We start from the raw sequence: 26130 nt of genomic DNA on the forward strand, positions 1-26130 counted from the left end.
AAAGACATCAGCTGATCAGCATGTCTTGTAACACTCACTCACTGAATTTGAGTCCTGTGAAGAAAGGGATTGCTTCCTTCCTATTTTGAAGGAATAGAAGGTGGTAGCACTTAGAGGAAAATACACTGATTTTAAACAGCTTCTTGATGCAGCAAGAGAAAGCCTGATTTCTTGCCTTGTTTTATTCTGTGTATTAGATATTCATTATACTGATGCTTGAGGGAAGACATGCAATAAAATTACAGCTTCCTGGGCACCAGAATGTCTCATTAAGGCTTTGTGAATCATACAGACCGTAACTCAGAAGCTTAAGCTCATTGGTGTAAGTGAATCCCCCATATGACGGTCCCAACTATAGCTTCCAAAGAACAAAGCCAGATTGAGCTGTAAACTCATTGCCACGCTGGCATATGCAATATACTCCCCCTGAGAAACTCTCCTCCATGAGAAACTACTTCCCTGCCTGAAAAAAAAAAAAAGATTCATGACTTAGCCCAATGTGACCATAAAGAGGGTAGAGTAAAAGAGGGCAACATGATCCAAAAACACTAAACGAGGAGACAGTCTAATCCCAGTTTTGCTATTGCCCTACTATATGTGACAGTCAGGTCTCAATTTTCCACCAGTAAAATGACAATAATGTGACTTGGGTTTTTTCTTTTTTTTCCTGAAGAACTTGGTAATTTGTAGCTGAAAAATGAAAGGCAAAGAAAACCAGTAAGATGAAGGAGCACTGAGAAAAGATTCAACAGGGATCCAATAAGACTGTCACACTGCTTCATAAGACAATATTATAAATGTCACACCTCAATACCATAAGAGTGGGCGTTCCTTGATTGCTTCCTGAAAACTAAGACATTTGTCAATTCTGCATACTGACCCCAGGTCACTTCACTGAAAATTACTGCGAGCACTAGAAACTTATTGAATTTCCCAACAAACACTGGAAAGAATTTCATGCTTTTTTTGGTATTATTTTGCTGAAACCAAAGGGTATTTTAATTAATGGGGAAATGAGCTGATTTTAGCATACCGTGCATGTATACCAGTTGCTCTCTAAATACCTCACATCTGTTGCATGCGTGTGTGTGGTATGGAAAGTCCACAACTTGGAGAACTGGACAGATTGTTCTCATATACAAATCCTAAGAGGAAGGTTGCCCTAAGCAGTTCTTGTAACTGTCTCCCACTGTACTTGCTGTACTCTGGAATTCAAAATCTTGAAGTCATCAGCAGACAAAGGAACTTAATACATCTAAGTTCCTTATCTGAAGCTCTCCCTGTATTTGAAACCTAACCAGGCTGTCTTTAGAGTTAGATTTCTTCACTTAACTTTCTTTTTATCAGTTTTATCAGAAATACTTAGAGATCCCTAAAAGCCAGGAATGTATTCTTAAACCTCTTTTATATCTGTCACAGACCTTCCTTCTTCCAACAGTATTCCTACACCTGATGTACTAATTTCTGTACCTGAAATGTACATCCAGGGAGATATTTGACCGGAATTTCCAACTCCAATTATTTCATAGTAGCAGAAAATTGGATCTTGGAAATATATAATTTGATATGGCATGGGGAGTGGGGGGAAGAGAGGAAATCAGGACCATTTCAGAGTGATTTACAACACTGCAGGAGGTGCCAGAGTCAATCTATGGCACTCTTTATTTTGACAGTGCTGTCAAACTGAGTAAAATGCACTGGAAATCAGAGGGAAATAACAGTTGTGTATTTGGATGACACATTCACAGACTTTTGGTAGCTTAAATTTGGCAGGTGGCTGTTAAGAGTAGAATCTCTTATTAGAACCAAATGGGCTTTTTATACTGCATCTGTCTGAGACAAAGCAAGACCTTCACATGACACAGTTTTCCTCTTAAACTGTGATCCACTCTCCAACACAATCAAGAAGTAGCCAATGCTTTCAGTACTTAAGAGTTTTCTGAGAAGTGCATTTTCACGTGTACATTATGAGCATATGTGAAAGCTTAAAGAAAATGGACCAGATGCTGATTTCATTTACACTGGATTAAATCCTGAAAGGCTTTGGTGCTTTTACACTTCATTTTCCACAGTGTAACCACAGCAGACTTCTGTCTACCGTCTGTTCCTCCTAAAAGGAAACCATACACCAGGATTTTTAGGGTAAATGGCATTGCTCCTGACATGTTTACCACTTCAGACTGAAGACAAATCCTACCTTTGAAAAAGTCAAAGCCCAGTATGAGCAAATGTTTTCAGAGTGCAGGATACTAGCAATTCTCTACACCTAAACACATGGGTAAAATATAAAAATGATAGCGGATGTTTATGGAAACATAACTTATGTCAACAATGCAAAAGGAAATAACAGAGACACTCTCTTCCACCTAGGATGGCTGTCATTCTGGTTACGTACTACTTTCTTCATGTCTTGCCCCTGTCTGTTGTTTTGTGTTTGTAAACACTGCTGAAAAGCTTCTGCCTTGTCTACACAGGTGCCTAAAGTCTGTCTAATGATTTTATGGACTTCAAAAGGTTTTCAGAGGTTCAAAACAAGAGTTAAATAGCTCAAACATAAGAGCCCTCCAAGGGCTAACAACCACAAAGTTATCACCTCTGTCTCTGGAAGTCCCTAACCTGAAGAACAATTATAGCTTCTTCTTACACTCTTCTTTCACTGCCCACTGATGATTGTCTTTGGGGACAGGACACTAAACTATACGGATACCAAATAAAACCAGTCTTGTTTTACTGTAAATGATAGACAAGATGGTTTCTATTTCTATTAATTTTGGGAGGAAGGGAAATACTCTAATAGGTGGAAATGAGTATCCTATGAACTGCAACACCCAGAAAAATTCCCTTTGTTTCAGAAGCAGGGCCATCAGTATGAATTCACCCCTGGGAAATAATTCCCCATGTGCAGAGGGTCAAATCATGCCCCTGTCGAATCTCAGCCTCACTTCACTGAGTTTCTTAGAACTTTTTCTACTCACAGAGACTGAGAACAAACCAACATGATCCCAGATGGACTGATGACCATCCTCCTCCCATTCCATTGGGTTTGTTCTAGACTGTCCAGTCCTCATGACCCCACTTTCAGAAGTTCAGATATCTCCAGTGTTCTCCACGTGACTCTTTGGCCTTCAATGATGTTTCCTGGCAAGACTTTTCTTCTGACAGGTCAAGAAAGCTTCACCTTCAGACAGTCTAAAGCTTCTGCTGACAGGCAGAAAGCTAAATTCCTTTGAGTTATAGAATAAGCAGCATATATTTGTTTAGGAAGGACCAATCTTGGTCCTTACTGTGTATAAACAATAAACATCTGCAGTAAACATCTCAGACTCTGTATGTATTCCTAAGGCTCTGGCTTGATGGCGAGAACCAAAGCTGCCCTTCAATACTGGCTAAATTCCCACTGGCTTCAGTCCTAATTGAGGCCACACTTATATAGACTGACAAGAGGCTTCCCAGAGCAATGAAGTAAAATTTGGCTCCTATACCTTGAGGGTGTTGTTTTACATATATATGCATATATATTTGTATATATGTTCCCCTTCCCACAGATATGGGTGGGTCACACTGCAGATATTGCACAAGGGTAATAGTGCTGACATATAACCCCACTTGGACTGTTGGTAAGCACGGGAGTTACAGAAAGGTGCAGAATTTCTTTACAGCTATTTCATAAGCATTTTCCCAGCTGATATATATACATGCATATGGATTTTTTACTGTGAAATACAGATAAAAATCAATACAAGAGGGCATTAAAGGATAATTCACAAGACAGCTGCACCTGGTAATGTCAAAAAAATAGTAGCAACTACAAACAGAGGATGCTCCAAGCGACGAAATTTGTGACCCTGTGCCAATACACACTGGGGCAGATGAAAACAACTTGTTCCAAAGCTGCTATTGGGGATCTGACATGTTTATCTATTTGGCCCACATGTGGCTGTGTCTTCTAGCACTGACAGCTCCTGCAGGTTGGCAGCTTTTCAAAAGCTTGTCAGCCCTTGATAGCATTCCTATTCCTGCAGAGATGGGCGGGTCACACTGAGGATTACACAGTGATAATAGTGCTGACATATAACCCTGCTTGCACTGCTAGTGAGCACAGGACTTACAGAAAGGTGCACCATTTCTTTGCAGCTATTTCATAAGTGCTTATGCAGCTGACAACATTTTGTATTTAGTATTTATTTAGTTTAAGAAGTAAAATAACAAAGGCTTTAGACAAATTCACAAGAAAATTCTATGTACCAAAGTAATATTTTCAGCAGGATCCTAGAGTTTAGGATTCCTATAGAATTTCTTCTCCAACTTTCTAGCCTCTCATGCTATTAAACTTGTTTGTTTGGGGTTTTTTTCACACTGCACTTCTACTGGTTATGCCATAGCTGTCTTCAGATTTATTGTTCACATTTGCAATGCCCTGATAGATGTAGGTTGCTGCTCTTTTCTGCTTTCTTTTGCTGAACATCTTTATTTTACTCATACGAAGGAACCACAAATCTTCCAGTTTACAAATAGCTTGCAACACTTGTCAGGCACCAAAGTATCTTTCAAGAAAGTACTATTGCACTTGATAATGCTATTCCTGCAATAGGAGCTAGAGGCTTCTATTCAGGACAACTTCACAGAAATTATATCCCTGCTGCAGAAGGATGATTATCCTTTGCTAAGCTTTAGATATTTGTAGAGTGTAACCAGTTTAGCTTTCTGCATTTGTCTTGTCCTCCTGGAGGACTTTTCTATTATACTATGGTAGTTACTGTTTTATAATGAGATTTGCAAGCACTGGAAACTGGATGGATTTTTTTCAAGCTGCCAGCTAAGGAAGTTTTCAACCAATTACACAATAAATTAAATAAAAATTACAATGATTTAAGAAATTTGGACTCCAGAAGAACAATTGATTTATTTCATCAGGAAAAATATACCAGGAAATAAAGCCATAACTTAATATATGTAAGTTAAATTAACTAATTTAAGTAAATAATTAGGCTGTAAAGAGGAAGTTATTAAATTACATATATGTATACATTAGAAAAGGGAGTAGAACACAGTGCTTTGGATGTTTCTTTGAATACTATTCCAGAAATGTCTTAATATAGAGCATCAGACTCTACAATATAATCTTGCCAAGTAATTATATCCACAGATGAGGATTTTCCAAGAGCAAATTGTTGGGGATCCTGACTTGGATTTTTGAGGTATCAGTAATTCCTAATATAACAAAGAACTTTTTTAAAGTAATCTGAATCTACCCAGCATAGAGCATTCTACAGTTCATGTTCACTTTTGTTTTAAAGAAAGAAAACCTCAAACTATGCACAATCTGGCATTCTAGTTTCAAAGCTCTTATGCCTCTCTTACACCCTTAACTTGCTGTCTTTTAACCCTCTTTCCTCAAAATCATTAATAAACACAACACTTTAGGCAGAAACTTAATATTCTAATCAATTACTTCTCATTTTAGTGACTGCGTATAAGCAGATATTTTTTTATTTTTCCAGACAACCCTTACTCCAGAGGAGTACAAAGGACACACTTCAGACCCTTGTAGTCCCAACATGTGTGGTTTCCTCACACCGGGAAAGCCTGGAAGGGAGCCGCCTGGCCCGGCGCCAACCCAAACCACGGTCAGTCTAAACACAGCCCCGGCAAATGTTACTTTCTGACACTTTGCTGCTACTGGAGAGTATTCTTTAGCATAGAAACCTCATCAGTGACTGAGATTTATACACACCCTCTCGCACAACTTCATCTCATCTCTTCCCTCCCCAAACAAGTTTCTACCAGACCAGCACAGAGGAACCAAAGAGAAACACTTGTGTGATATTGTCTCGTGTTACCTGGGCATTGACCTAAGAGGGTAAGTTTAAAAAGTTGCTGAATGCCCATAGACATCTTGGAAGTCAGTACATCAGAATGTTTTTCAGAGGTTTTCAGTCAGGTTTAGGTATTTAAGTACACTTTTGCTCAGTGTTTTGTCTGAAAAGTTAAAAATTACCTGAATGGTTAAACTAAGTAGAAGTATTTAAACCTGCAGACAATAATTTCTATAGTCCATATATGCCACTGGTTATGAACTTTATTCCCTTCTTTCAGGTTACCACAGATATGCAGGCATACATTCTCCATTCAGTTTATGAAATACAAATTTTCATTCCAATATGAAATGAGTCTTTGTTCTACAATATCTATATTAAATGCCACTGTCTGATTTCATGCTGATTCTCCTGGTTTAGTCTGTGTTCTGCTCTTCTTGGAAAGCACAACATCCATAATGGTCAGCAGTGGTTTGGCTAAAGGGAAAATGTTACCAGCTTGGACAGAGGGGAGGATCACGCAGGGTGCTGCCGCCTCCAGAAAGCTCTGAACTAATCAAGTCCTGCCGAACATAACAGGAGGTGACAGCACTCAGCATTTCTCAGGAGGTAAGCAGCATCCCACAGAAAGAAATCTGCTTTTCACACAAACAAAATTTGTTTTCTACAGAAAGCTTATGCCAGAAATCAATCTGTAGTCTGAAAATCTGCAATATGAATAATGCTGTTATTAATGCAATAATCTCAGGAGGTGCTGGTTTTTGAGTAAACTACAGACATGGCAGACACAAGTTAAGTGTTTGATAAAGCATCTCAGGGAAGAAATTTCCTGAAACCCTCAGAACCCTCAGTTTTAAACTGGCATATCGAACACTGCAAAAGTCAAAATAAGAAATTAGATATTCAGCCTGGGACCATATCTCTTCTATACAATGACAGCAAATGTTGCACTCAAACATGTGGGGAAAAATGTTACACCTGTTACACCTGCTAAGCCTCTGCTCTGCAGTTGTATTAATTCAGGGTCAGTTACCTCTTCAGAGCTGACAGCAGAACACAGTAATTTAAAACCACCTTCTGGTGCTTAAAGAAAATATCAAACACAGCTGAGAATTTAAATTTTCTTCAGTAAGTAGTATATCTGGAACAAACAGGAAAGTAGTTTTCATGTGTGTTCCTGTGCAAGCATCTGGTTTTTACATGTAGCAGTTAATTGTACAAAAGCTCCAGTTCATCGTGTCTGCTAGAAAAACTGAAGACTAAATTGACATCTTATTATCTGGAGTTAACACATTGTCACAGGGCATCATCAAGGGAGCACAGTAGATCCCAGTGGAAGCTTCTCCTATAACTAGTAATTCTGGTTATTAATATAAATGTTAATATTAAAATTGCCACTAACATTTTTACTATCATTTAAACAATCTAAATTGCCTCTGCTCTGCTTAATATCACAGTAAAGTAATTCCAGTGATACCAGGAAGCAAGGAAAGAGCTGTATTCAGTTACCTTCTCTCAAATATTTTAATTTCAGGAGGGTGACCACGACCAGAGAAATTAAGAAGCAAACACTCCAAGCTGCCTTTTTGACTATTTACTGATATTTTGATGTGACTTTCATGCACTGCAGGGCTCCTCCAGGTACCTGACCTTTTTCAGGACATTAGTCTCACAGGAGATCATATAGCATGAGAAATTCAATTGATTAAAGATAATCTGTATAACTATGGGAGGTGAGATTATCAAGTCCTGGTACACAACGTTGCACAATGACTCTGCCAGTTACCCAGTGAAGAAAAGAGAAAAAAAAAAAAAAAGAGAAGGAATAAAATTTAACTTATGAGATGAACTCTGTGAAAAATAAACTGACCTTTTTTACATTTTTGTTTAAATCAACCAAGTTGAGCAGGAAGATGTGGTCTTTAGCCCCGATTAGCAGCCGGCCCCTCTCCTCATCTAGCAGTAGGGTTCGAAAATCAAGCCCTTCTGTTGAGCCCAGGAATGGGATGCAGCTGTTTGAAAGCAGCAAGTCTGTGGGAAAATGAAGAAAATCTTTATAATCAAAATGTTTACATATGACTCATTGGTGTCTTTTATAAATATATGCAACCAGCATGGAGTATACCAGTGAGATAACTGCAGTCTTAGAGCGTGTCTTTCTAGGGCCATAATACAGTTCCTGTTAATCTTGGTTTTCCTTGGGTTTTTTTTACTTCCAAATTGGGTAATATTTACCTTCACAAAACATTTTCCTGTATGAAATTTTCTTAATAAATTATCTCTATGACATAAAGCAAACAGAAATTTGACAGAAATTAAAACTAAAAAAAGACATTTTTTTGTAAAATATGGGCTGTACTTTTCCTTCTTTGTAAGAAAATGAATGTATGATTATATCACCATACTCATGGATACACATGATCAAGCATCAATAGCTCAACATATTTGGTGCTCTACGTATAAAGCAGAAAAGAATGTCAATGCCAGCAAAGAATACACAGGAGCAGGAAACAGGGGTTAAATGTGTCAGGTACCACAGACTCACAGAATGGTTTGAGTTGGAAGGAACATTTGAAGTTCAACCAGTCCAACCCCTCTGTCATGGGCAGGGACATCTTTCACTAGATCAAGTTGCTCAGAGCCCAGTCCAACCTGGCCTTGAACACTTCCAGGGATGGGACATCCTCAACTTCACTGGGCAACCTGTGCCAGTGCCTCACCACCCTCATAATAAGAAATTTCTTCCTTATGTTCAATTTTAGTCTACATTCAGTTTAAAACTGCTGCCCCTTGTCCTGTCACTAGAGGCCCTGGTAAAAAGTCTTTCTCCATCTTTCTTATAAATAAGCTTCTTTTTTATATTGAAAGGCCACAAATAAGGTCTCCCCAGTCTTCTCTTATCCAGGCAGAACAATCCCAACTCTACCAGCCTTTCTACATAGGAGCAGTGTTCCAGCCCTCTGATCATTTTCATGGCCCTCCTCTGGACGTACTCGAGCAGGTCCATGTCTTTCTTGTACTGGGGACCCCAGAGCTCGATGCAGTACTGCAGCTGGGGTCTCATGAGAGTGGAGTACAGGGGCAGAATCACCTCCCTCAACCTGCTGGCCATGCTTCTTTTGGTACAGTCCAGGATATGACTGACTTTCTGGGTTGCAAGCGAACATTGCTAGCTCATATCCAATGTTTCAGCCACGAGTATCCCCATGTCCTTCTCTGCAGGGTGGCTTTCAATCTGATCACCCAGGCTGTATTGATATTGAGGATTGCCCCGACCCAGGTGCGGGATCTTGCACTTGGCCTTGTTGAACTTCATGAGGTTCACATGGGTTCATTGCTTCAGTCTGTCAAGGGACTTTGAAAGATCATTTAGTCTAATTAAATGAGGATGACATCCCTTCTCTCAAGCGCATCAACCACACCTCTCAGCTTGGTGTCATCCACAAACTTGGTGAGAGTCCAGTCAATCCCACTATGTCACTGGTGAAGATGTAAAATATCATTGGTCCCAGTATGGACCCTCGAGGGACACCACTCATAACTAATTTCCACTTGGATGTTAAGCCATATATAATGTTGATAAGAACTGGAAGGAGGTAACAACCACAAGGTGTACAGAATGTTTGATATATAGTTCAATTTGTCCATTGTCTAATATTAAGTTATAGTGGCATTATAGAGAATTGCTACAAATAAATTTTCAATTACTATCATTTCAATTGAGAATTGAGATCTGAATCAACAGCCATCGAGCAGAAGTATATCCCTAGGGCATGGTACTGAAATTAAGGCAATACAGAGGCATATTAAGGGGAGCATCCAGTAGCAACACCTCTAAGATCCTGAGGTCTTTGCTTTCCTTACAGAGGTGGCAATGGGTAGCTGTTCCTGCATCCTTGCCCTCTCTGCAGAGGAAGTTTTCCCTATTAAAGCACAAATTTGACACTTAAGTTTTACTGTGATTTAATAGTGGCTTCCAATCTTTTCCAAAAGGTAATTAAGACATGTTTCTCTATGAAACTAATGAAAGAATTTATGCTTCACCTGTAAAAAGGCTAAAAGGCTGTAAAAGTTAAAACTCTGTAGCCTTTTGCTTAATGAATACTCTGTGGACGTAATTCTGGATGAGGACACAAACAACGTATAGAAAAGAGCACAATGACAGTTTAGTCTTGTCGGGTAGTCATTAATTTGGGGAGAACAAAAATAAACATGTGAATCACTTCTTCCACAAGCAAACTCTCCAAGCTAAACTATTCAGAAATCTTTGGATAGAAAGGCAAATACTGTATTTAATTGAACATAAAATTAAAGGTATTTCCACCTTCTTGGCACTGGAGGGACACTGTAGCCTTCCTGCTAGAGAAGCCAGACTTATAGCACAAGTTATTTACACTTCCTGATCATGATAAAAATCAGGACCAGAGTTTTGCAAAGTAACTCCTGAATGAAATAAAAAGAAAAAAAAAACCCAAACTTTTTTTTCCAAGGTCTCTCACATAACATGTGACAGGCAAAGCAAAGATTACGTACTGTTGCTGGCTAATAAACAGCACTGTGGGAGAAAAAATATCTTATAATTATTAATCTGACTACCTGGTATATAATTACAACAATTATTTTTTGGCTCAGTCGCTTCTACTTAAGCTCGTGTGGTTTTGTCTGGCTCACTGCTGAATGTTGTTACAGTACAGTCTGAAAACAAATTGTCTTGTATTGCAGCTCCTATTCCCCTAGGTGAGATTTATTTGGCAATACTTAGAAAAAAATCTTACTTCACATTGATATATTAAAACCAACGTTAAGCACTACACTGCTTTACACCAGCACTGTCCTTTCTCACGTAAGTTTTGTGAAGACAAAGATGTCAAGTGTTTGGGGTTTTTTTTTAAACTAGTAACACTTTAAAAGGCCTGCTTATTAATTGACAGCAAGATCACTTAGGAACAATGTATGGTTAGCATGGTACTATAAAAACCTAAGTCCTATCCAAACTATTTCTTACACTAGAGATGGCTGATGAATAGCCTGGCTGAAGAATAGCCAAGCAAGCGTAATAAATAAATGCAAATTTTAAAAAGGAAAAAGAAAAGCCCTCTAAACTTCACTAGTGTGTTTTTACCCAATAAGAAATAAAGGTGTGTTCTTCCTGACACTTGTTGTTACTGGGTTCTCTGTTACACACATACATTTTCTGTGTGTGATGTAGATGTGTCTTCATTAGACGTCATGCTTTGTACAAACCTCCTCCATTGCTTTTTCTAACTGGAAATTCTTGGTACTGGGTATGATGGAGCTGTTTATTGGGAAAGGGTTCTCTGATGATGGTCACAGCACAGCAGGAGGTTTTAGCTCCCTTGGGCTACTCAAATTTTTCTTGCTGATCTCTAAAGTACTGTTTATCAGCTGAGCATTGCTGGAGTACATTATTTCTGAGTAATTGTCTTTCTCTTCTCCACCCATAAAAGCTGGCTGCATTACTAGATTTTCTGATCCACTGTATATAATAATTAATGCTTTATAAATTCTGCAGTCTAGATTAAGTCCCTATTTAACAGTTCTATGTCCCGATGAGTACACAGAATGGAGGGAAGAAGAGGGATACAGGATCGCAATATCTAGTAATTAGACATTGATGGGCATTAACAGGAGAGAGTCATGAAATTCACAGGCTACTGTATTTCAGCAATCCATATCACCCTCTGTTACTTTTAAATCTCTTCTGATGACAAGCTTCCAGTCATATAACAGTACTTGCCTGTGGGACATGGGTAACTAAGATGCAGAATATGAAGGAAAATTCCTTCTCATTTTCAGCCATAGGAATTTGATCTGAGCAAGGATAAATGATACATTTGTACAAATGCTCTAAATCACTTTCATTGCTTAGATTCATGCAGTCCATTGCAAGTGTGTCACATGCCAAAATGTGCAGACCTGATTCTCTACATAACTGAAAGGAGACAACAGAGGCTGCTCTCCACTTCCCATTTCTTTCTTATTTGGAAGGAATGATCTCTGTAGTGACCATCCCAAAAGAACATTTGTTATCTATCACTTAACACTTCTAGTATTTCTCAGTAAATAACCACCAAGGACAGTTACAATGGGGAGGAAAAGCTGTCTCATGACTGAAACACCCAAGTGGGAATGAGCCCTGCCTTGTGCCTTGTACAGTCATTTGTTTCACTGCATCATAAGGAAAACATCTGTAAAACGTTCCAGATTGAAGTGACAGCATTGCATACTGATTTCTTACTGATGCAAATGACAACACAAGCTGCAAAATGGTGAAGTATCAGGCCTTGTAAATAAGACTCTGAACATGGCCACTGGTAAGATTAAAACTGAAACATAACCCAATAAAATTTGTCAAGTAAACATTAACAGAGAACTGATTAAATTACAGCCAAATTAATCATTGTTCTCACTCCATAAAAGCAAAACAATCCAATCTTATGGGTTGAAATTTCCCTTCACAGTGAGATATATTTAATATCACCAAGGATATTACACTGGAAAAATTTACTACGAAAAGCACATTTGTCCAATGGTTTTAAGGCTTAGAGCTTAGAGAAAGCTGTTGATTTGAATTGCTGCATCTCCGTAGGCAGGTTAATATAGAAACAGCATTCTCACAATGCACAGAAACAAAGTTAGTTACAGAGATGGTCTTTCATGAGTACATGTTCAGCACTCAGCTTACAGTGTGTATTTGCTGTTTTACTGAAAATTAAATATTTTTTTCCAGTCTGGTGACTAAATGAATATCCACCAAACTCCTTTTCTGGGTTAATGTTTCACTGCTGAGTGGTAGAAGCTGGAATAGTGACTGGTTTTTATTCATTTAGAAAAGTATCTCGGTGGACTTGGCTAACAAGAGCATGATCATTCCTTACTTAAATAGTCTCCAGCAGCAGAACCACGGCATAAAGGCTTTGAATGAAAAAAAACATCATCCTGTTCTGATAATATGTATTTACATTTATACAGCATATTTAGACTTCTTGGCCCCAAGTCACATATGTGGTGCCCACGCTGTCATTCCTTGACTCCAGCATGGTGTAAGCATGCAGCAATCTGGAACTGCTTGGTCGAGGCTCAGAATTGACTTTTTGGTCAGTCACAGACATTTTTATAATGACAGAACATGCCTAAATTGGAAAAAAGGGAACTCCTCAACCTGTTTCAAAACAGCTACATCTAATGACACCTTTGAAGGACTTCGAATTTAAAGGCTGTATATATATAATTCTGTAATTTTCATATTCAGTAAAAAACAAATGTCACATAATTTTCCTCTAGATAGGAGCAAGTCTCTTCACGTGCTGGAAAATACCCATGACGATTTACATGGGTATTGTGTGAATCCTCAGCTAAATTTTGGGGATAGAGAGATGTCAATATAGCATGAATATAGCAATTTACTTAATTCCTAAAGTATTATGAGTTTAAAAGATCCAATTGACCCCAGATGTACTTGTATAAAGGCAAAGAGAATATTTCCAGTCTACTACTAATCTTTACTACATTACAAGAGGAAAGTTATATTTTGTTTAGCTGCATCTCACCATGGACAATGATGATTTGTTGTGCATACCATGTGGCTCTCATTGCTCTACAATGAATTTTATTTGGCCTGGAGGAAAATGTCATGTTCATGGCACATCAGGGCCTTTCCAAAAGGATATGGATTACTGGGAACAGAGAAAATATGATTTCTTGTTGGCACAATATTGTATCAAAATCTTGTCTGAGTAGTCCCCTAAACTACCTTGTACTCCACCACATATTTGGGGGTTAGGCACTTCTGTTCCTCTTTTAGTATTGAACTGTTCTCCAGGAGGATATTACAGACTAGGAAGGTGACACTGAAAAGAGAACTTTTTCAAATATTGCCTCAAATTCAGGAAAAGTCTGCTGCAGAATTTAAGGCACTTGAGGGCATTCTGACTTCTATGGGCCTTTCAGCAATCAGCAAACTTAGCATTTCCCACATCTGTGTTTGCAAATACTTACTGATAGACGTCAAATCTGTCAGCATGTTACAACCAAGAAAAATTGTAATTAAAGTAGCTGCATTATGCATTATGCTTCTCAAAACATCATTACAGACAATGGTAACTAAGCAATAGCTCTCTGTGCAGCACTGTGAAGATATTTTTTACATCTTTCATTGAGAAGGGACAGATCATCTTATCTTCAGGTAACTTTGCAACGCCTACTCCACCCATAAAGTGGGAGAAAAAAAAAAGTAGTACCTCATGCTGTGAGACCTGATTCTCTTTCACATCAGTAAAGCTCACTTAAAAGGAGATGCTTCTGCAAGATCAGAATTGAGACTATTGCAGATTATTTAATTCATCTATTTCAGAGCCGGTGGCTATAACCAATCTACAGTCCTGTCTTTGTCTGACTCAGTGTTTTTTAAATCTCCAAAAATGGTAATACTGTAAAACAAAATAGGAAGGTGCTTACCACCAAAAATATACCCAGTTAAAGCATGAACTAAACAATTCTCACTTGTGTTTATAGAAGTGTATTTTAATTGCATTTTAGCTGCAAATAAATTTGACTAGTGAACCAGCTGCACAAATAACTTGTAAAGTGCTATTATTGCAGAGATGATTAAAAGCTGCTTTGTGACTTCATGTTATTGGCAAAAAAATGCAAATGCCCAATTCACAAACTTCACAGAGCCAAACCAAATAATTAATTTTAGACAGCACAACTGAAAATGTATCTGAGTGAAACATTTGTTTTTCTGAAGAAGATCTAAGACCACGGATTTGCACAGGTTCCCTTTTCCTAAGTGGTTTATCTTTCTTGTACAAATGCCAACATAAGCAAACACACTGTTGTTTCCAAGGCAAGATTAAATCACCTTTTTTTTTTTTTTAAAGGAATACTGTGGATATTTAAAGAATATGCACAACAAATGTAATTCAATATAAATGATTAGCAAGCATATGAGCTTTGGTAATGTGTAGATAATCACTGGCACATCATCACACATATCTGTCCATTAAGAATGTCTGGCATATTGATAGACTTAAATAGTACCAAACCTCTTTAAATGAAAGGCAGAACATGCAAACAATGGACTCATCACCTCTATTTCCTCATTTTCAATTGCCAAGACCAAACTTACTTTTTTTCCCCCTTCACCTCTCACAGACCTTCAGCGTGTGCAATGCATAAATGATCTGAGTCATTTGACTGAAATCTGCTTTCTTCCACTTTAGTTTTATTTCAGATTTCCTTCACAGTATCCCAATAGTGAGAGGATATTGCTCCTTAAAAACATAAGACTTCTTTCTTATTTCTAGCAGACGCCATTATTGAAATCAGAAGCCAGTTTTCTTCTTAACCACATTGATGAAGAACTGTCAACTTAAATAGGGACCACACTCTAGCCCTGTCTTTTAAAATCATCTTCCAATGAACTGAGTGTCAAGCAGCTGAGGTAAAACCTCTGCCCTATTCTGAGGGAGATGGCATATAAACTCACCTATTCCTAAAGCTATTCTGAAAACCCACATTACTAGATCGATAATGGCAAATAGCCTATGAATTTACTGACCCTGGAAAAGGGAAGCTTTAAATGAATTCTGCTACTCCCGCTCTCTCTAGTTAGAATTTCAATTTTTAGATGCTGTGGAGGAACTCAAACTAAAGCAATTTCATTCATGCCCTGGTTAACCGTTACCCAGCCTCTTGTCTCTCCCAATCTATCAGCCAATCAAATACATAGAAAGCAATAGAGCAATGATAGGCTTCAGGTGGAAGTAATGGCTAAACCCTCTTTGACTGGCTGATTTGAAAAAAGCTGAGAGACTCACTGTGAATCGATTGTGCTGTTCCAACTAGTCTACTATCTCATCTCATAAACCTTCCAGCTACCTTTAGGTACATATCATATGACCTGCAATCCAAAAAGTATGAATCTTATGAAGGACGTAGCCACGGGGAATGAAGTGTTGAGATTAGTCTACACTCTGAGGAACACGCAACACAAACAAAATGCACTGACAGTAGATTGTGTCTAGTAGACGTCTAGCATCAAAACCATCTCAGAGATCTGGGACTTGCATTAACTTGCATAAATGAACACATTCCACTCTGCAGCTGTGGACTCATTCTTTCCTGCTTCAATGGAGATGTGTACTGTCCTTTGCAAGTACATCCAGGTGTTAAAAATGTAACATGGTGATCATATTTAGCACTTTAAGGCACATAGCTCTTCCTTTGTCAAAGTATGGTTCATAAAATTATATGCAGTACTATTCCTCCTTTCAAAACAAATTACTGTCATTATATTGCATTTGCCTTCAAAATAGTACCAACCCTTCATTTCAGACTTTACTTTCTTCAGAGTGATGCAGAAATGGCTAAAGTATTTTCAAGCACCTGCACCTACAATTTTCTACTAACTGCATCTTCAGAGAAACTTCTGAGAACATGATATTCTTTGGAGAAGTACACAGCATCCTGAGGACAGACAGAGGAGCTCTTTGCTACATCTTATAGCCTAAGTATCTGTGGGCTGGTAAAACAACAGCAGGTTGTGCTATTTCTTCTGCTTATACTGTCTGCTAGCAGCTGTACAGAACAAGGCACATTTTTAAATCCTTACTCAGTTTTTGCTTTGTTGATGAAATTCCAGCCTTAGGAAGTAAGACAAGTGGACTTTGTTTCACACTTGGAGCAAATGAGAATTTTGTTGTGGATTTCAGTGTCCAGGACTGAAACCTGCAAGGAATTTTCTCAAGTAAATCTGAGGTATAATTGGCTACAGAAACCTGGACTTGGCTCAGTAGCTGGTCTGACGCTACCTATAGGTGCTGACAGATCTCTTTGAGAGTCTGACTTGCTTTATTCAGAGCTGCTTTCTCAGACTGCACATCTGACACCAGGACTTGCTCCACTGAGCCTACAGCTGTTATATATGAAAAATATTGTTTTTTAAATGGTCAGATATCTTTATAATACATTCACTTTAACATTTTTCTCACCAGCTTCAAACGTATTTGCCAGCTTCCTAATGAGTGTCATGTTCATAACAAAGCAGACAAGGTTTCATGCTAAAAGATGAGATACCTCAAACTGCAGTGGCATGAACAACTCTGTTGTAATAAAAGTGTCAGATGTCATGGGCCTGGAAAACACATTAATATCAATACTAACAGGCTTAGGAGAGATACAGAGCAGCATGAGCTACTTGTGAAGGTGAGTTGACAGTGCAAAGGACAGTTAATGCAAAACAGATTTGCTTGCTCAGTTATTTCATTAGTGCCTCTGTTTTCAAGACTTAAAGAACAGCTCACAGACAGAAAAATCCAGATTTGTGGCCTATCGTTGCTATTTGCAATTTCCATACTACTGTAATTGTATACTGCGCACAAGTTATAACCAGTGTCTGTGAGCAACACAGATTTTTATGAGAGCGTTCAAGTTGTATGTCCCACCCTTCCCCATCCTCTGCATGACACAGACACACACCCCACTAGCACTCACATCAAGACTCAGAGCCAGACCCTCAGTTTAACCACTGGGACCTGAAATAATTTTATCAGCTGAGGGTCTAGCCCTGAGTGTATAGCAGGAAGCCATGGGGGCCATTCTTCTCTCTGACTCCAAGCACTGGATCAGAGCCCACACAAGCTGTATGGTCAGGCTGTAAAGCTAAATAAGATACAAAGTCCTAACTACTAATAGCATCTGTCCTTGCCAAAAGGGCTGACAAGAGCTGGAGCTCGTGCAAGAGAAAGGGCAGGTCCATGCATCTGGGAGCAGATGAGGGGGGAAAGAAGTGGATATGTGTGTTTGGGGAGAAGGGAGCAGGGAGGGAGATATCCTCCTTCCAGAAGCAGCACGCTGTTATGTTGGCTCAGCTGCCATGAATCCACTGTCTGAGAGAGCCTGTAAGATCTCTTTAAGTACTGATGGTCCTTCAATGCCCTTCCCTCAGTCCCCCTGAGGGCAAGGAAATTTCCTCATTACTGGCTTTGGAAAGCTCTTCTGGTTTCTCTACTCAACCAAGACAGGTCCAGATGGACGAGGAAGCAGATCAGATACAGTAAAGGAGTGAAACCAGCTCTGGGAAATAATAACCAGCTCACCAGTGTGACCTGCTACCCAGGGAGCAAAGGCAGCATTTGGCAGCGCTGAAGGGGCTGTGGTGGGAGGAGTGCCTGCACAGGAAAGGAGGTGAAGTGCAGGGACCTCTGTGAGCAGATTTACCTGTCAGTAGAACAGATATTTCCGCTGTTGGCAGAAAACCTGCTTTAGGAGGTTCCTGCTTGCTCTCCCCACACGTAACTGCTTGTTCCTGTCCCTGCAGGGGGGTTCCCTCTCTGACATGAGCCAGATAATCTTTCTTTCCCATGCTCTGAATGAGGAATGAGAACTTTTATAATGACAGTAGGGGCATGGGGCATTAATATTTTAGCAGTTTCTACCATAATGACTGTTGGTTGAGCTCACAAGGCAAAATGAATAGCCTTGCTCTAAACTGCTAGAGAAGCGCAGTACAGAAGAGCAACTGCTATAGGGAAGCACTGTTTAAGTCACTTAGTCATTATCTGGCACAGATAATGACTGGGTACAGCAGTAGCTGCACAGATGGACACTCTAAGAAAATGCTGTTTAAATGTAGAGAATGACTGTTTCCAGGAAACTTCAAAGATTTTTCTCCTTATATTCTTTTTCCAGTTTTCCAGATATAATTTATTTGATAAAAAGCAAGCAAGTGTAACAAGGTAACTCACTTTGTTAATGTGAAGGTAGGTTTTCAAAATAGTTTTGCACTGGTTATAGCAAAGGACCTCTTGCAGCAATGAAAATAAGACCAATTCACATTATAAAAGTTTGAACCAGCACAATGTTCTCCTATGGTAAAGTGAAATATAATTATCAGTTATACTTTTTGATATTGACAGGAGACACAATTCTTACAAAGCCATTAAATCTAGACATCATTGAATATCTAATTCCCTTATATGTTAGTTGTTTGTGTTGGAGTTGTGCCTAGCAACCTCTGTCAGATTCAGTCCCATGTGCAGATGTGCAGGTGGACCTAATATATCTGCCTTGTAGACTTAGGTAGGCAATGTTGTGATAGAACCATACTAACTAAAAATTGCAGGGCAAGGGACATCAGAGACGTATGTCTACACAAGGTAACCATGTGCACCATCATATTACCTGCTGTCAATCATTAGTATATAGGCATAATCTATTATTTAATATTGGAGTGTAGGGGAGGGTGATAATTTTATTATTAATATTTACATTTATTTATGCATTTTGGGGCACCAGTGGGTGTCATATAGACTGCTGTTGTGTTACATATTCAGTGAGAAATATTTTTCAAAGAAATCCAGGGTGCATGGATGATGCAGAGGGATTTGTACAGTCTTCCCAAAGCTGCCAGATATGTTGAACATAAAATTTCAGTGTCTTCAGTAACATCTTAGCCATGAAACTCTGTGGTACAACATAGTATATTTCTTTGGGACAGCCAGGATTTGGATCACAAACAGGAACGCCTGTTTTCTTGAATTAGTGGAAAAAAGGTACCTCTGTCACTCCCACCCTGGACTAAATGCCTGTCTTAACCACAGCTAGCTAATCCCTCTGACTTCTTTGATAGAACTCTGGTGTGATAAAGGAAATTTTGTCTCTGTCCCTTTCTGCTAACTCGTTGTGTATTTATCTCGAAAGGACTTTGACTTCAGAACAGACCTCCCCTGCACCCCTCAGCCCTTCTTTGAGGAACTTGGCTATAAATGGAACAGCAGAAATGGGGAGGGCGGAAAGGGAAATAGGATGTGACTCGAGGACCTGCGCTGCAACCACAGATGTCCACCGCTAGACACACACTGACGTCAAGAGGATCATGCCCTCAAATTAGTGCATAGAAAGAGAACAAGGTTGGGATCTTTGAAACTGCTCAGGATTGGGTTTACTTTACAAATGTCTTTAGTAAAAGTGCAATTAGAAAAATAGTTCTGAATGTACCCTCTTTGAAGCCGATCATGTATCTTCCCCACATTCTTCTTTTAGGGAAGCAGTTTTCAGTGTTGTCGTCGTCTCATCTTCCTTTTTACAAGGGACTACTCATTCTTCACAAAGTCTTACTCTTGTGGTTTTTTTCTCTCATCTTCTGAGATTTAATCAAGTGAACATTCAGCAGAATAGTTTGGTATTTTGTGAACACAATTCTTTTTTTATCCAATTGAGGCCCTTTTGTGATCACGAGAAAAAGAAAACTGTTGTGAGCTACAAGCTGTTTACACTCTTAAGAGGTTGATACGGGTCAGTTCTCTAAGGTTATTCTTAGTTCAACTACTATGTAAACTGCTGATGTCACTGACTGGAGGCTGCTCTCCAGGACATTATATATATGATAATTATATGACAGAAAATGCAACATGTAGTTGGATCTGACCTCCAAGTTCACGAGTTTCAAAAAAGGAAAAAAATGTCTGTAAGAAACTTGCTGTTTTTCCTGTTACTAAAACGTAATAAACCCCTTCAAGTTTATACTTATTCTACAGCATATACAAGAATCCCTCCTCACATGGACAGCAATGCCCATCCATCTTCAACCCAAGGTACATTTTGTCTCAATGTTCACTGCCTCCAGAAAGCATTTTTGAGAAAAATCTGGCAAAATCTATTTCATAACTAGACAAGCATCTGAAACTAAGACTCTCACATAAACATTTTATGTTACTCTAGAAGGAATCTGAGGCAGATTTTTCAGAGAAATAACAGCTCATCAAAAATGAATTAAACAACAAACAAGGGATTCAAGAAAAGCAGCACTTCCTCACTCAGCACATTTTCCTTGATCTACATCGGCATTCAGGATTACAGCTGCTGCTATTACCACAAAAGCATGTTTTTACTGATTTTTCTTCCTCTTCCTGTAGAGCAAGCACAGCTGCAGAAATGTAAGCTCATATCTAGGCTTTTTTTGTACATTTTACCACGATCCAACCATTCATAGTTGTGCAACACCCCCAGTCGTGGTACTGGGATTACCGCAATGTCACAGACAATTTAAATGAGGCTCATGGAGCTATACAACTGTAACTATATTTTATATGCATAATTAAATGATGCATGACATGGAAATAAGCCAGCTTTACTGAAACAGAACAAATTATCTGATCTAATGCCACAGTTAAACATCTCATCAGTTATAAAATGAAACATGCTTAAAGCAAAAATTATTTAGAAAACAGGATGCTTGATATTGTAAAGTAGCATGTTCAAAGGATCATTTTTAGAACATTACGGAAATGTACTAATCCAGTCAAGTTTTTGAAGGAATTCCTGTCACCTGCTTTCTTTTTCACCCTGTTGTAAGAATGCATCACTCTTAGGGGGAAGAAAATCATGTATGCAAAACACTGCAGGAAGCTAATAAATTTTTAGACATGGCTAATTTACATGTGGAGATGATGATTTAGCATTGTCGTCCTTCAACAGAGGAGGCAGAATTGCATACCTTTAGTTCACTTAGTTAAGATTAAAAAAGCAAGAAGGAGCGAAAATTCAATCCTGCCTCAATTTACTCCAGTGGCAAAACTCTTGCCATGACTTTAGTGGGAGTGACAATGCAGCTTAATTCATTCAATGTGAAGAAAAAAAAAAATCAACTGAGAATAATGTTCCTGTTTATTAGATTTAAATTACTGCCATAGCTGTTTTTAACAGTGTTAAGTAAATCTTGTTTTAGAAGCCAAAGGTTGCCTTCAGTCTTGCCTTTTCCTGTGTGTCCCAACACAAGATCCTGGTCCTCTGACCAAATCAGCACTGGTCATAGCAAGTGTGGCTTGCTTTTGGGGCATGGACTTACTCCCACATGGCAATGAAATGTGTTTGTGCGTGTCAAGGTGGATATGTCACCGGTGACAATGTACAAATCTGGGCTGGGGCACACCCCCTAGCCAAGAAAGCAGGATGAACACTTCTCTAATATAAATGTATTCTTAAGAGTTATAAAGGTAGCCTTATGAGGAGCAGTTCAGGGAACTGGAGTTGTTTAGTCTGGAGAAAAGGAGTTCTCAAGGGAGACCTTATCACTCTCTACAACTACCTGAAAGGAGGTTGTAGCAAGATGGGTGTCGGTCCCTTCTCCCAAGTAACAATTGATAGGACAATAGGAAACATCCTCAAGTTATGCCAGGGGAGGTTTAGATTGGATATTAGGAAATATTTCTTCATCAAAAGGGTTGTCAAGCACTGGAACAGGCTGCCCAGGGAAGTGGTTGAGTTGTCCCTGGAGGTATTTAAAAGACATGCAGATGTGGTGCTTAGGGACATGGTTTAGTGGTGGACTTGGCAGTGTTAGGTTAATGGTTCCACACAATGATCTTAAAGGTCTTTTCCAACTTTATGATTCTATGATTCTTTGAGTGCACAGACTAATTCTAAGATGTCCATGAAAAGCAACAAAATAAAGCAAATCAATAGGCTCAAATTACAGTTAGGAGTCTACATTTCTACTGGAAAATTTTAAGAGGGCCACAAATTGAAAAAGTTTGACTTGTTAAAATTTTTTTTTCCTAGAAGGCAATCAGCCTTCTGGTCTAATTATTTTCTGTCTCTCCCTATAAATTAAAACCTAGAAACACACAGAAAAAAATCTGCATAAATGTACCTGCCAATAAACTGGCAAAAACTGCTACCAAAAAGATAGACAGAAATAAGACTGTCTACACAATATGAATTAAACATGTTCATATGTATGAATTACAACCCAGAACCTTCCCTTCTTCAGTAAAAGAACTGATGCCATGCCATAAATGTCGGTATTGAATGAGACTGGTATATGAAAATCTTCTTCTGTATTTGCTGTAGAGGTGGGAATGAGTATATTAAATGAGGGAGCAGACAGTAAGATTAGGGAAGCTGAATGTCACTTCTGTGCTTGCAGAGTTCTGCAGTTTGGATGTGGTCACAGGGTATCTCCAGCCACATGAGAACAAAGGCTAAACACACACTGTTGCTCTGAGCCTGAGTGTACTGTTATACAAAGACTATTAAACTATGGAATATTATTCAAAAATCAGACCCTATTTTTTTAAAGATGGTAATCTTCTATTAGAATACAGTTTTTTGACCTTCTTCTAATATTAACATAATAATAAATCCACCTCATAATCCCGTAAAAGTATTTAAGAGATATAGATTAATTAAGGTCTATGTAGTGAGAGCACCCTAGAAGCATCATGAGAGCAGTGACAGTTTCTGGGTTATGAATGATATGTACCAATATCTAAAAGCTAAAGTCTAAGTGAAGAAGATAAAAAGAAATATTGAAGAATTATTCAATTAATGAATTGAGGAAAAGGTGGGAATAATGGATGAGGTATGTAATTAAAGATCATAGCTTATTATATTAACACAGGTGGAGTATACATGACTTTGCCTCTGTATTAAAAGATACTTTAACTGACTTGTGTGCATTTGTAGTTTTATGTGTATGATTTTTTAGAACTGGGGCAAACAATAAAGGACATGACATCATGTCGATACTCACATCATTCACTGGAATATCTGTATCTTAACATTTCCAGCACAGATTTCCTCCCCTTAAGCTATCTCACAGAAGATGAAAACCCATAACTGCCATGCAGACAGGCTCTAAAATTTTAATTGCTGTCTGAATACAGAAGATTTGTGATGCACTATGGTTTATTAAAACACTCTTGCAGTTATAGACACTTCTTTTAGCTAACCCACCCTGCTCCTTCTTCCTCTTCCTCTATCCACCACTGACTTCTGTCTTTCTCTTTCAATCTTCTCCCTCTCTGTGTTCCTTTAATACTGTTCCCTCTTCTTTTTTCTCTCTTCTTGTCTCCTACATTTCATCCTCAGCGTTCATCATTTGGTGTTCCCTTTCTTCTCATTACTGTCAGGGCATGGGAAGAAGCAGTCCCCAAGCCCTCAGGTGAGGTGTGCTGGGCTGCAGCTGTGAGATGAAGTAACCGCAGTCCTGCTTGCTTCCAGCTCTCCTGCCCGAGGAAGTCCTCAGCCCTTCTGGGAAGATGGAGCTATGCCATCCCATAAACACACTGCACTTGGAAAGGGATGAAACCTTCCCTTGAAAGACAACACCCTTAGAAGCCAGATGAATACACATGCATGACCAGGTTTTCAGAGCTTCCTGATGTGGCCAGTTTTGGTTAGTTTTCCATAAAGAAGGATAGGGCCCTGTATTATCCTCCTCAAGATATTTCAAGTCTTAATTCCAAAGAATGGAGATGCCAGGACTTGTCAATGACATGACTGTAACAATTTTATGAGAACTGGCAAGACAGTTCATTTCTCCTACATCTTATTCTCAGAAACCTTGGAGTTATTTTGGCTGGAATACTGGGGGCGGGGGAAAGCAAGCTTAATTCTAACAACTATATTAAATAGTCAGGACATCTGCCATGCTGTTATCAACAACAAAAACATGATTTAATTATGACAAGCACTACCTGCACCATTTACAATGCAAAAGTGTGAAAACAAAGCAGTAACTTTTTTCTTGTTCCCTGTAGAAAAAGAAAAATAGTCCTGTCACCCTCCCCCCTCCCCAAAAAAAAGGCAAAAGAAGGCACAATAAAGTTTGATAACTCTCTTTCCTTCGGCTTTTCAGTTCCATCACAGCTCTCCAAATTAAGATTTATGTGCCATTTGTATCTGTTGTTTCTTTTTTCCCCTACAGGGATATAGGTGGATAAGTTTGGATAGGAAACTGTATCACTCAAGCCAAACTGAAAGGTTTATAAAGTTGCTAATAAAAGTTTGGGTCAGGGCCTAAATATCAATCATCCGCTTATTGTCTTTTTAAACGAGCTCAGGCATTTTCACAACCACTCCCAGCAGGTCTCTGCCACTATTTTAAACTAAGATTTCATTGAAATTTTTTTCCTGTGCTGACCTCAGTAATTTTTCTCTCTCCCCCTCCTTACCTGTCAAATGCATCCATCAGGATCTTGCCAAAGGCTATCTGCTTTTGAAGTCGAGAGGAATTCACTAATTGTGAATGTCAAATCCACAGTAAATGCCATCACCATATGGTATATGCTGCTATTGGGAATTATCTCAAAAAGCCTAGCTGTGAAAAGTCTGGCTATATGTTAAGGGGTTTTTATTGCTAACTTTCATAACTCATGTCAGCTCTTTCAGTTTCTGTATTCATTGGCTTAAGTGAGTGCAACTGTTTCCTGAATTTATAAAAATGTTGTCAAGATCCCTTGATCTCTCTTCCTCTGTCCCTCTCACACAAACACATTCAAACCCATATATACGCAGGGGAATACCATACACAGTGGCATACAAATCTAGCAAAAGACAAGCTTGTAAATAAATAGTATGTCATTGTGCTTACTCAATAAATTCCTGTTTGTGTTAAACTCATGATAAACATATAACCACTGATGAAGGCTTTACAGCCTCCTGTCCCATCACAACATCCTAAGTGTAATTCTGTAACGCATGGGAATACCTAAGTTTGAGAAACTGAGAGCAGAAGTAGGGTAGGGTGCTGACATAATTGAACTGAACTAACTGGGGAGCATTTGCTTTAGCTAAAGAAGACAGACAATATTGAAGTGATGTATCTCTTTGCCTTGTAAAAACTGTGGAAGCGTACTGTACATTCCATGCAATGAGGAATTACCTTCTCTAAGAACTTGTTCAATAAAGAATTAAAAAATACATTGCTGTTTGAACCCCTCAGCCTCTAATGTTCTCAACAAGTACACATGAGGCTAATAAAGTCCCCAGAAAAACATGCTTTTGTGATCCAAAGAGGTAAGAAGAAAGAAAACAAAAAGTTTCACATATCAACTTAGTGGTAGAGAAAAAAATTATTACAAAAATAACATGTCAGTGCCATTTGAGACATTTGTGGCAGCTCTCTTGACTTTCCCTGATGCTCTAGAAAGCTGTGAGTGTCCTCCATGTCCCATGTCACCCCCACCAGCCACATGGGAATGTCTCCAATGGGCCTCATGGTGTTTCAAGTAGCACTAGAAGCCTATGTTTAGGCAATGACGCCCTCCTAATTTATGTATGGTATATTAATATCCTGTAGGAGCAAACTGAAATAATAATTTTTAAAAAACAGTTATGTTTCAAACCCTTCCACCCAAAGAAGAGAATTTCATACTGTCCCTAGGCAGAATTCATCCATCTTTAAGGTTTCTGTCACATGTTTCTGGGAACTGTAGGGACAACTGCTTTTCATTTTCCTGATTAATAATACAAATGAACTGCTGGCAAAATCACATCAAAACAAAAG

The 26130-nt window shown here is 38.7% G+C and overlaps 1 protein-coding gene and 1 long non-coding RNA gene across 11 annotated transcripts in view; one reads left to right on the plus strand and one right to left on the minus strand.

The window, feature by feature from the left end:
• Positions 1-26130, minus strand: part of SEMA3D (semaphorin 3D) — a 142670-nt gene that overhangs the window by 71541 nt on the left and 44999 nt on the right. For all 7 annotated transcript variants that reach the window (XM_074827932.1, XM_074827931.1, XM_074827930.1 and 4 more), the window contains one exon: positions 7687-7847. In XM_074827932.1, the coding sequence (XP_074684033.1) occupies positions 7687-7847 (161 nt within the window). The remainder of the gene's footprint in view (positions 1-7686; positions 7848-26130) is intronic.
• On the plus strand, positions 4065-7654 carry LOC141924784 (uncharacterized). Of its 4 annotated transcripts, none has more exons than XR_012623664.1 (4): positions 4065-4115; positions 5502-5860; positions 6237-6425; positions 7351-7654. It is a non-coding gene; the product is annotated as an uncharacterized LOC141924784 (long non-coding RNA). The 4 variants fall into 4 exon arrangements; XR_012623665.1 differs by lacking the exon at positions 4065-4115 and adding an exon at positions 4122-4953; XR_012623666.1 differs by lacking the exon at positions 4065-4115 and having other exon boundaries at positions 4122-5860; positions 6097-6425.

Source organism: Strix aluco, chromosome 5, assembly GCF_031877795.1.
Source record: "Strix aluco isolate bStrAlu1 chromosome 5, bStrAlu1.hap1, whole genome shotgun sequence".
Taxonomy (NCBI): domain Eukaryota; kingdom Metazoa; phylum Chordata; class Aves; order Strigiformes; family Strigidae; genus Strix; species Strix aluco.